This window comes from Lactuca virosa, chromosome 7, assembly GCF_052849685.1.
Source record: "Lactuca virosa cultivar CGN04683 chromosome 7, Lactuca_virosa_CGN04683_v6, whole genome shotgun sequence".
Lineage (NCBI taxonomy): Eukaryota > Viridiplantae > Streptophyta > Magnoliopsida > Asterales > Asteraceae > Lactuca > Lactuca virosa.
The window spans coordinates 241553419-241565576 of record NC_136432.1 but is presented as its reverse complement, the minus strand read 5'-3'; the positions used below and the strand labels follow the sequence as shown (position 1 = coordinate 241565576).

At 32.2% G+C, this 12158-nt stretch overlaps 1 protein-coding gene and 1 pseudogene across 9 annotated transcripts; both read right to left on the bottom strand.

The window, feature by feature from the left end:
- Positions 1 to 2395: 2395 nt before the first annotated feature.
- LOC145127669 (putative disease resistance RPP13-like protein 1) lies at positions 2396 to 6953 on the bottom strand (annotated as a pseudogene). Its single transcript, XR_013716456.1, has 3 exons — positions 3225 to 6953; positions 2781 to 3137; positions 2396 to 2645 (listed from the first exon to the last, which is right to left on the bottom strand). The product of XR_013716456.1 is annotated as a putative disease resistance RPP13-like protein 1 (transcript).
- LOC145125977 (uncharacterized) lies at positions 6925 to 10459 on the bottom strand. Of its 8 annotated transcripts, XM_079061392.1 has the most exons (10): positions 9940 to 10448; positions 9762 to 9809; positions 9583 to 9661; positions 9177 to 9500; positions 8960 to 9089; positions 8585 to 8697; positions 8412 to 8466; positions 8285 to 8323; positions 8018 to 8075; positions 6931 to 7593 (listed from the first exon to the last, which is right to left on the bottom strand). In XM_079061392.1, exons 5-9 carry the CDS (start codon positions 8991 to 8993, stop codon positions 8071 to 8073), a joined length of 246 nt encoding a protein of 81 aa, XP_078917518.1. In that variant the 5' UTR covers positions 8994 to 9089; positions 9177 to 9500; positions 9583 to 9661; positions 9762 to 9809; positions 9940 to 10448; the 3' UTR covers positions 6931 to 7593; positions 8018 to 8070. The 8 variants fall into 8 exon arrangements, with proteins under 8 accessions (XP_078917512.1, XP_078917518.1, XP_078917514.1 ...); XM_079061386.1 differs by having other exon boundaries at positions 6925 to 6940; positions 7482 to 8075; positions 8285 to 8466; ... (2 more) ...; positions 9779 to 9809; positions 9940 to 10459; XM_079061388.1 differs by having other exon boundaries at positions 8285 to 8466; positions 8952 to 9089; positions 9583 to 9702; positions 9779 to 9809; positions 9940 to 10459.
- Positions 10460 to 12158: the final 1699 nt, after the last annotated feature.

The window sequence follows — 12158 nt, the reverse complement described above, 5'->3', positions numbered from 1 at the left end:
TATATAAAGTTTAAATTGTAAATATTGTGTAAATTAAATTTTAAAAGAAGCACTAGCCTCTAGATACGAAGGTATATGTGAATGTATATTTTTTGTGTATTAAACTGTGAATTTGTTATATTAAGTTGTGAATTTTGGGTACTAAACAGTGAATTAACCGTATTATACTTGTAAATGAGCTATGAATATATTGTATTAAATTGCAAACTTTTATTTATTAAGCTGTGAATTTTATTCACAAATTAATATATTAAATTCACAATTTAATACATAGACATGCTTCCATATATGAACGTATAAATGTAAGTTTTAATTTGAGAATATGGATGTGAATATATAGTTTTTGTGTATTAATCTTTGAATTTTATGTATTAAACTTAAGATTGATTGTATTAAGAGTTTTAAGTTGATAATATGACTGTGAATTTTATACTTTTTGTTTATTAAGTTGTGAATTTATTGTAATAAGTTGTGAATTTTATTTATTAAGCTATGATTTTTGTGTTTTGAACTGTGAATTAACTACATTAAGTTGTGAATTTTTTGTTTAAACTGTGAATTGACTATATTAAGCTCCTAATTTTGTGTATTAAACTGTGATTTTTGTGTATAAGACTTTAAATTGACTACATTAAACTATGAATTTTTTGTTTAAACTGTGAATTAATTGTATTGAGTGGTGATTTTTAATGAATTTTGTGTTAAAATATGAATGATTTATGTATGAATGTTTGTATTAATTTTCTTGTGAATATATTTATTTTTTGTGTTGTATAAATATGTAAGAGTATTAGTTTTTATAATTATTTTGCATTAAAATCATAATAAGTGAATTAATTGGTTTATTAAATTGTGAATATAGTATTTTATCTGGAAGTTAATGATTTTTATATACAGATCTAAGTTGGAACGAAAGATGATTGCAACGGTGACACATGTGGCTGGTGGTGGTATTTGGTAGTTGGTGGTGGTGGTAATAGAATTTAGATTTGACTTTTTTAAACATGTGAATTAGTGTATAATGTATTGTATTATGTTATGTTGTGAATTTTATGTATTAAACTAAAAGTGGATTGTATTAAGTTGTATATTTTATATAAATTTTATATTCAAATATGAATGAAGGTATGCATGCAAATATTAAGTTACGTATTAGTGAATTAGTATATTTATTAAACTGTGAATAATGTATTTTAAAGTGTGAATACCATTATACACAATATATATTTTATAAAGATATCTACAATTTAGAAAAAAAAATGAATTTATCAAGGCATAATTCTATTTTTTTACTTAAATTTTGTATATTTTAGCTAGAAAAATACAAAGTATTTCCAAAGAATCGAAAGTTTTAATGTTTGTTCTAAGCTGTGAATACAACCAAAAAAATGTCATTGAATTTAATTAGTCCAACGACGGTCCGACGGTGGACCAACAACAAGTGGCAAGTAGGTTATAAATTAAGTAATGGAAAAGTTTTCTTAATACAATATAAATGTTGGATTAGTCCAAAATGCTCTTAATGAAAACATTTAAAAATAGTTTTTATGGTTCTTAACCTTTTTGGGTTTTCATTTGAACCACTCCCTATATATATATATATATATATATATATATATATATATATATATATATATATATATATATATATATATATATATATATATGGAAAAGTGAATATACCTAACAACCCTATATAAGCTTATATACCTAACCTTTAAACTACATCGTTTTGGTTGATTTCCACAAATCTGATTATTCTAAATTTTAATTAAAATAATAAATTCCTTAATTATATAAAGAAACGTAATTATATCTTGAAAATTTGACTGATTATTCTCAATCGAATTAATCGACAGCTCAATTGAATGTTGCTGCTTGCTGTAAGTGGGAATTAAGATACCATACTTCTGTGATTTTCTTTTATCACGAACGTAAGTGAGAATTAAAATGAGAAACTTATGCGATTTTCCAATTAGGCATCTATACACATTAATCATACATTAATGGTGATTTTGGAATTCATGTTTGATCATTTGTGTAATCATTCGTTCCATTAATTTTCTATTTCTTTATCTTTACTCCTCACGTGAGGAATCAAACTATGCATTAATGGTGCTAATCGCTAATCAATTGAATAATTAATCAACTTGTATGCATTAGTTTTATTGATTTAATATTTGATTTTGTTCGGAGACGATTTATGTGGGATATATTAAGTGTAAATAAACAAATAATCACATTGTAGTTTAAAGGTTAGGTATATAAACTTATATAGGGTTGTTAGGTATATTCACTTTTCCATATATATATATATATATATATATATATATATATATATATATATATATCAAGTTTAGGTGGTTCGGGCGTGGGTTCGGATTCTGAGATGAAATGTTGTAAATATAGGATCATATTGATTTATATTGTAACGCCTCCCAAAAAAAAGTAACTCAAATCAATAAACATAATTACAAAATGTGTTTATATTGATTTTTATTTACTTGAAGATTTCTAAAAGATGCATTTTTATTTTTATTTTTGTATGGGCTTTTCTTCACTTTCAATTTACTTGAGGTCGATACGGAGTCCCCTTGCTAATTTTTCCGTTTCTTGTCACTCTTTGCATTGTACATGTCCACAGCCTATTTCCAACTCACAAATTAGCTAAAAAAATAAAAAAAAAATAAAATAAAAAAACTCTGTACTATGAAATATTAAACAGAAATTTAGGGTGAAATATTGCCATAACCTAAAAGATTGAGGGTCAGTTCACACACCTTCCTGTATTTCTTTTCATACTTTGAGTTCCGGTTAAAGGCAATGCCATTGCAGCAAGTTCAACATGACTTGCATGGAAACACCAAAACTGAAAAAGACGTAAATGCCCTCGTCTACATCAAGAATCTTATTAGGCACTGTTTGTTACGTGACAAGACATAACAGAACAATATCTTTTGTTTATGTAAAAGACGTAAATACCCTTGTCCTCATCATCTTTTGCTTTGCAGAAATGACGATAATACCCTTGGTAGAGCACCGACTTTTACAGCCTCTTTCAAATTATGCAAACGGTTCTTTTCTTGTTTTTCAACTCACTGCTGCAATGATTGGTTATCCTAGGAAGAAAGTTGAGGCTGTTAAACGTTAACAAACTTTAGTTTAATTATATTATTAAAAATAATAGCCAATTTTTAGTACTTATAATGTAAGAAGATACATACCTTTTTCACCACCATACCTTTATGGTCAAAGATGATGATGGGTGGTCAGAAGTGGAACTTATCTCGGGCAGATCTCTAAGCTTCGGGCAGGACATAATATGAAGACGTTTAAGGCACGAGAGGTGTTGTAAAACCTCTGAAAGTGATTCCACATTCATAAAATCATCGAGTGTTAAAGAAGCTAGAGATTTTGGAAGAAGAAAAGAAAATGATGACGATGATGATGAAGTAGTTGTTGTATTCTTCACGTCTTTTTCCACTACAAACGAAACCACTCCTGAATTTTTTCCATTTAAGTGTAGTTCAACAAGTGAAGTTGGAAAATTCTGTGGGCTCCACTCGGACATTGGCTTGTTTAAGCATCCTATAACTAGGCTACTTAAATTAGGAGGCCACAACCCACAAGGAAAGGAGTAGTCTATACTTTGACAATCATATATTGATAGTTGTTCCAAAGATGTGAGACTTTGGAAATGCTCATAAGGAAATGACTTTAGATTCTTGCAATTACTGATGTCAAGAGATGTTAGGCAAAACACACAATCATTGCTTATTGTTTTGGTGAAAGAAGATGAGAAGGTCAATGAATGACAACAACTTATCACTAATCTCTCAACACTATTTAGGCAATTGTAATTCTCGAGTGTGTCACAATTACGAAATATCACTTCTTTAAGAGATTTCATGCTATTAGTAATAGTATTCCCCAAATTAACCTCTCTCTCTTTCTTTCTCTTTCTCTCTCTCTTTCTCTACTAATGATAATGATAATGATACTAATTTTTTACAATTACGAATTTCCAACTTTTTTAAACTCACAAAACTCTTGCACGCCTCCGTTTTTTGTTCCCACAAGTACATCAATTCATCACATCCATCAATATATAGATTCTCAAGTGCTCCAAGATGCATTAAATCAACTTCATGTAGTTGAGTAAGTCATTTAACCTTCCACATTTTCAATGCAACAAGTGATGTAGACACACCAACCATGCTTCTTAACACCATTTCGGAGCATTCTTTTATATGTAAAACTCGAAGTGATGGTATCAATCCAATTGACACTTGAGTCAGTTTAGGACAATGTTTGATGAAAATCTTATGAAGACGAGGAAACAATGATCTAGAAATTTCATCATTGTTGTCCTTGTCCCCAAAAGTTGACCATTTCTCCCAATTTTGCATGTCAAGAAACTTCAAAACTTCAAGTGATGGAAATGCAATGTGAACGAAAGAATTAGAATTAGTAGGTGTAAGTAACTCAAGACCAATTGTCTTGAGTTCATTCATCTTTTGAACAATTAACTTCTTAAGTGAATTTAGATGTCCAAGTGTTGGTAAATGTGAACATGTACAACCACATAACGTAACATCTGTTAACTGATCAAATACAGGATCACCAACCCAACTAGGAAATCTCATTCCCATGAAGAACAAAATCTTTAAATTTTTCAAGTTATGATGAGGGGTTAGTTCTTTAAGTACTTCATATTCAATCATCTCATTCCGAGATTCATCAAACACATCACTATACACCAATTCCAAAACATCAAGACCTTTCTTTTGATGTAAGCTTGCATCCTTTGCTTGTATTGGATGAATCACTTTGTCAAGCCCCATAATGGAAAGTCGACCTTGAAGATCCGATAGGCCCTTAAGCTCAGATATTTTGAACGTATTGGTTTCTTCGATAATAACCTTGGTTAGAGTTTGTAGACTAGTCAATCCACCAATCCTAAGGGCATTTTGGTCAACATTGGAGTATCGCTCATGTCAAGATGTCGAAGGTTTATTAACTTTATAAAACCTTTTGGCAAGCAAGATAATCGAAAACAACCACGAAGCAACAAGCTTTGTAGATTGTAAAGATCAGTGATTTGTTCAGGTAAATTGGAGATTCCACAATAAGAAAAATTTAGGTACCTTAGATGTTTAAGACTACCAACCGTATTTGGTACCCCTTTGGTTATCTGATTGGCTAGGCTTAACACCCTTAGATACTCTAGTTTAGGAAGTAATTCATCAAGAACATCGTGCAAAAAACTAGTTGACATTGGTAAGAAAGTTCTCAAGCCAGAAGCTTTTTTTAATTTCTTGAGTTCTGCATACGATTGTAGATTTATAAATGAAAAGTGACGCAAACGGAACTTTTTAAATGTTTCATTTGTGTATCTTAATTCATCAAATCTAAAGAAAAACTCTCCTGCAACACTCGTGGCCAAATCATTTATCAGACCATGCATTGTATATCTTAATTCATCATTAGTTGAAGTTTGAAAAAACGACCTTGACTTTAGCTTTTCAAAATAATGATGACCTAAACTCTCCATTGAATTGTTGCCCTTTGATTGGGATAAAAACCCTTCTGCCATCCACAGTAGGACTAACTCATTCTTGTCAAATACGTAGTCTTTGGGAAATAAAGAGCAGTATGCAAACAACTGCTTCAAATGTGGAGGGAGGTGATAGTAGCTTAGTTTTAAAGCTGGAAGAATCTCACTTCCATCCTCTATATCCCATATCTCACTATTCAACAACTTCTCCCATTCATCAACATTTCTTGTTGACTTCAAGACTCTTCCAAGTGTTTTCAAAGCCAATGGCAATCTACCACATTTCTTCATGATACCTTCACCATGGAGTTTAAGTGTTGGATGTTTGTCAAAGTTCTTTTCACCTAGTGCATTTTGAGCAAATAGAGACAAAGCATCTTCATTTGACAATACGCCTAGATGATAAATTTCATCAGAGTCCATCATGGTCACAACCCGTGTATTCTGGGTTGTGACCATGATTTTACTTCCAGGTGCCCCTACAACAAGAGGGCTTTGTAGAAGCTCCCACTTACTCTCATCTTCATTCCATACATCATCAAGAACAAGTAGGAACTTTTTCTTTAGGAGTTTTTCTTTGAGGACCACATGAATCAGATCTAGATTGGAAGATCTTTTTTCCTCCCCACTTACAGCTTCAAGAATCGCCTTGCTAATATCAAGAACATCAAACTCACCAGAAACACAAACCCATATCCTGAATTCAAACTCATCTTTCACTTTCTCATGGTTGTACACAACTTTGGCAAGAGTGGTTTTGCCTATCCCACCCAGACCAACTATGGAGACTATGCCAACATTTTGATCGAATCTTTCATTCCTCAACAACTTCTTCAGCAATGCCTCTTTATCCCCTTCCCGACCCATGATTTTGGACTCATCAACCAGTGAAGTTTGCCCTAATCGTCTCTCTACTCTATTCGGCCTTTCAGCATTCACATTCACATTCAAACCGAGATTAATTTTCTGGTCAACAAGATCACGCAATTTGTTGGAAATCTCATCGAGCTTAGAACTCATCAAACGACCATACATAATGTTGCGAGGAGTGAAATTAGTACAACAAGTAGGGATGATCTTCAATACCTTATTACTGCTGGTGCTGGCATGAGATTCATGATTCAACTTGCGTCGACCGGCTTCGGTGGCCAAATCATCGAGTACATCATCAATGTCGTAAGCCAAATTGTGGAGATCGTTCACCCACAATTGAACAGCTCTGTCTGCTATCTGTTTCTGGCCTGCATCATCCAGCACGGCTTGGATCAAGGGCAAGGTTTTCTTCCATTTGTTTAACTGAGAATCGATTCCTTCGGATCGACCGAGCTTCAACAAGTCAGTAGAGATCACACAGGACGGTGATGGCAGCGCTAACAACGATTTCTGCCATTGCAATTCAGTTTGTAGAGGGTTTTGACTTTTGATTTCAAAAGAGACGTAGAAGCATAAGCGTGGATTAGCATAACTACTAGCATCACTAATCAGTGATCGCGTATTGTAGAGTAATCCAGTTTACGTGGTTTTCAAAATATTTGGAATCTCGTCACCATTAATCGATGAGTCTTCATGTGCAGATTATTTTACTAATAAAAATTTCTAATCAAATGGCCTATAGTCACCGGGTGTTTGAGATTACTTTTCCCATTTTTTGAATTTTGTTCATTTATTATCAACTAGGTGGAATTAGATGCGCGAAAGGCGCTGTGTACCCTTTTTTTCATTATTTGAAACTGTAGCAAATAAGTAACCATATCAGATCAGGCATAATCGATAGGAGAGAGCCAAGCAAGGTCTCTGCTTAGGCTTAAAATCTCTCTACCTCTCAAAGTCACCACTCCGTCCAGGTGTGGAGGTCAGAATACCATCCTAAAGATGTATTTGATGAAAGCATCAAAAATGTATTTTCATGGATATTTTATCAAACCTTAAATTTGCAACCGTCATCTGTATCTATGGCTTCTGGTGGATGTTCTGCCAACAAATAACATCCAAGAACAACATCTGTTTTTTTTTGTTTCAACACCCTTCAACATAAACTTTACAAAAAGAAATATGTGAGATTAACAAACAAACCCCTTAAAATAACAATGACCTTCCCCTTTTTAATAGTTCATTACTATAATAATAACAATAAACTTTAGAATACTAAAAAGATTTGTTTTTAAAAAAAAAATTCTGAAACTAAAATATTGCATTGTACTTCTCAAATGGTCATATTAAGGCATCCTACTTTGATCTTAGGGAATGGAGAGGTTTATAATTGGTTTTCTTATCATTTGGACAATTTTACCCTTCTCTTCATTTTCTGTCCCACCAGCTCATTTTATTAATCATAAGTCTATTTTAGATATTCTGCCAATTAAAATTTTTTCTTTTTTGAGTAAATAATTTTTTTAAGTGATAAAAGAACTTTTTTTGACTATTTGGAATACAAATAGTACACCTAGTAATTTCACATACCACATTGTCCATCCACGGCAGGGCTTCGGCTCCTAGAGTCATTGTGTCTTCTATCATACTGCTCCATTTGTTGTCAATAAACCACATATCAACGTTCATGAATTATATAACTTTTCTAAGTAAAATTACATATTAAGAGGAACATTTTCAGGTCAAATTTACAGATTGTACGTATATAACCAACTCTACAACCATGCATCTACCACATCAAATTATGTCACATGAAAAACTATTTCTGAAATGAGAAAAGGAAAACAGAAAACGTACTATGCAGTATCTCCACTATTGATCCATGCTGGAATACTTCTGTTAAGGGATTTGCGAGTCAAGTACCTAATCATTTCACTTTCACAAATAATTATTGGGATTTATAATTATTTTATTTTCCTTTTACCTCTTAGCAAAATCCTTGTATGCGGACCGTCCCCCAAAGCCTTCGCGCAAGCATACTGGAAAGAAAAAAATAATAATGTTAAAGATGCAAAGTTTTTCTAAAAATAATCTTGGTAACCCGTCAAGAAATGTGCATTAAGAATCTAAAATATGTGATAACGTAATATATAATACCTTGATTTTTCTGCCAAAATTCCTCTTTGTTTTCTTGTTCCTGTATCTTGAGAATGTTTGCATACGGTCTTCAATGGTTAGTGGTAATTGCCCAAGGGGAGAATGAATAAGGTCTGTCATAAAACAAAAACACTATCAATAAGAAACAACTCAAGTTGGTCTTTTTCTTGATTTTAGAATACCAGATAAGTTTGTGATTGCTTTACAGGACAGTGTTGTCCACGTGTAACAGGGAGCATCAACAAATAATAATAATAATAATAATAATAAACCTTAAAAATCAAAAACACATCATTGTTAGTGGCTTATACATTGTAGTTAAAAAGAAATAAAATTTGATGTATTTATAAAATAGCTAACTAATTACCGTTTTACCCTCATTCAAAAGGATTCGTTTGGAGAGAATCATGTGTAGTTGATGATTGAGTATATAGTTTAATTGTTGAAGCCTTTGCAGCACCTCTTTTTGGTTAAAAGGTTGTCAACAACACATCTCCAATCAGCACTGTCAATAATACAAAAGCAGATAATTATCAATAAATGGAGTGAATAAAAGTGTAAAGATTCAGTAAAAAAAATGAAATAAAATTACCTGAAAACCACCAATGCTTTATCTCAATTCCACATATTTACCAGGGACACAGTAACAGATCGACAAGATCATAGTGCTTGGAAATTCTTGCATTCACAGAGTACAACAGATGTAGGAAACATTAACATTTGGTTGTAACATTTCATCGGGCACTTGGTGTGCATCATCAAACTCACTTTCAAATTTCACAATAAAGAATGAAAAAAACAAAATCCAAATTATACTGAAATCGAACAATAGCTTCGTTAAAATCCGAAATGAAAGTCTGCTTATCTGCAAATCGCAAATCGTCTGTGGTGTAGACGTCGAACAGCTGAAAGTCACCTGAAAAAAAAAGATTAAAACTTAACAAAACAATAAGAGTTCAAAACTGGGTTTGAGAAATGGACTATCGCTTCGAATTTACTTCTTTTCTCTTTGAAGCCACAACTACGCTAACCAATTTGAAGATGACAGGTTCCATTAAGGCGATATTGGTTGAAGAACTATACGAAGCCAAATAAGCTCTCATAGGTTGAAATATATCCTTGACAGGTAGAACTCGCAACAAACATAAGTAATGAATGGTATGATGAATTAACTTACTTTTAGCAAAGCCTTACCTTGAAGAACTTCATAATTGAACTGGGGAATCTGTAAAAATAATAGGGAAGGAATAAGGATACAGAACATGATTTATCCATATGACCACCACCACCAGCGCCGAGATGAGATTCAGAAAAAGCGAACAGAAAACAAATAACCTTTATGAGAAAAATCAAACCTCTTAGTTTGTACCATCCACAAGAACAAATACCCCCAAACTTTATTTACGATGTCTCTCTCTCACTCGCTCTCTCTCTCTCTCTCCGCCTCTGGGACTCGAAGACACAAATAGATTTTTGGGAGAAGAAGACGAAAAGGGATTAAAGGGAGAAAGCTGGAAGGAGACGGAGAATTGGTGCGAAGAAGAAAGATCGAAAGACGAGTTAGAACGACACTCTGAGTGGAGGAAGAGAGATGAGGCGGTGGGATCCGGAAGAGGAAGAAAGAAAGATGAAATAAGCAAAAGCGAAAGAAATGCTACTGGAGGGCGGCAATGGCAAAAATAGAAGATAAGAAGACTCAATCGGTCTGTCGCAAACAACGATCCAAGAAAGAGGAGTTCAAGGCTGGCGAAGTGAATCTCTTTCTTTCCTTCTTCTAGTTCTTGAGTGATAGTAGCTCATCTCTCTTCTTTCTTCTGTCAACTGTCCTTTACCGGTAACCGGAAGAAAAGAGATTGAGATGCGTAGAGAAAAGAAGCAGAATGAAAAATCAGTGTCAAAAAAAAATAAAGAGGGAAAAGTCGAATGTCGGATTATGAAAGAGAAAAAAGTATACTGTTCCCCAACATTTTAAGCTTTTATGTTATATATAATTTTATTAAATATATGTGGACAATTTTATTAAATATGACAATATGTATGTTTGATATGTCAGATTGTGAGAATAAATAAGAATAAAATCTAAAAGGATATTTAATTTCTTTTTTTTTAAAAGGCAAAAGCTTAAAAAGATGTTTCACAATTTTAAAAGTCCTTTTAGAGGGTGTTTGTTTTATCTTTTAAAATGACTTTTAACTTTTATCTTTTCCTAAAAGCTAAAAAGAAGGTAAAAAATGTTTGGTAAAATGAAAAGGACTTTTACAATCAACTTTTTAAATAGAAGGAAATTGAGTCTTTTGAAAAGTCACCTAAACGTGACTTTTGTAACTTTTCAACCAAAACTTAAATTACCTTTATACTAGCTACCCTAATCAATGCAAATATATAAGTATGTCATTTTACATGTAAAAGTTAAACCAAACACTTTTTAAAAATAACTTTTGACTTTTTCTCCTCAAAAGCTAATCCAAATATATTTTAAAAAACAACTTTTATAAAAAGTCATTTTACAAAAAGGACTTTTGCCCCTCAAAAGTTAAGCCAAACACCCTCTTACATTGACTTTTTGGCAGGAAGGAAAATGAGTTGTTTTAGAAGTCAAGAATTGATCACTTTTAGTAACTTTTGGTTTTTTGGCTTTTGTCTTCTCAAAAGTTAATCCAAACACATTTTAAAAACTTCTTTTTAAAAAGTCATAAGTCAAAAAGTCATTTTGTCAAAAAGAACTTTTTAGATTAAAAAACAATCCCAAACACCCTCTTAGGCTATCCGGTATGGGATAGTAGAAGACGTGCGACTTCCAAGCTGGCAGGCCAAGAGAGGCGTGAACACTGCCCACCAGGCTTGGTTGTGGAGTCTCTAACTCTCTATGAAGACGGACGAAGACGAGGCTTGCTATTAGCTGACTTCTTTTTTAACCGTTTGGAGCAATTGGAAACAATAAAAAAAATTCTTTCAAATTTTAAATTAATCTTTCTATATATACATACACTTTACACATATTCTTACATCTAACAAACACACACTTTCAATAAAATGGATAACTTTTTAGGTTCAATTTCTTCTTTGATAGTCTTGTGTTTTTGTTTTGACATCTTTAAGCTAAAAAAAAGTTGAAATTGAGTAAAACTCCATATGGGCAAAAAGTAGGGATGAGGAAAACCGAAGGAAATCAAAAAATTTTATAAAAATGGATGAAATCGTCGGTTTAGGTTCAAGATTTCAAAACAGAAAATTTAGTTTTGGTACCCTCTAAAACCGAACCGACCCATTTTTGTAGAAACTTATACAAACCCAAAAACCAACCCATAATATATATTTCTGATTATTTAATATTTAATATACATTTTTAAAAAATTAAAAACTAAAATAAAGATCCTTGGATTTATGCGATACTCGAACCACAAGAGATAGTTTAGCCCGCACATCTTTCATGCAACAAAAAAATTAATTAAATGTTTATAGTTTAATTAATTAATCAGAATATTAAAATATAATACAAGAATTATATATTGAGGCCAAAAGAGATGGTGGTTACGTGACTAAGATTTGAAATGGGCATGCCATCGTTTTCAAA

Bases quoted from the DNA above. Each gene is read 5' to 3' on its own strand.
- LOC145125977 (XM_079061386.1), bottom strand. The intron at 9,703-9,778 runs GTAAGGCTTTGC...CTACCTGTCAAG, and splicing joins CAATTATGAAGTTCTTCAAG to GATATATTTCAACCTATGAG. The intron at 9,501-9,582 runs GTAAATTCGAAG...TTTTTTTTTCAG, and splicing joins TGGCTTCAAAGAGAAAAGAA to GTGACTTTCAGCTGTTCGAC.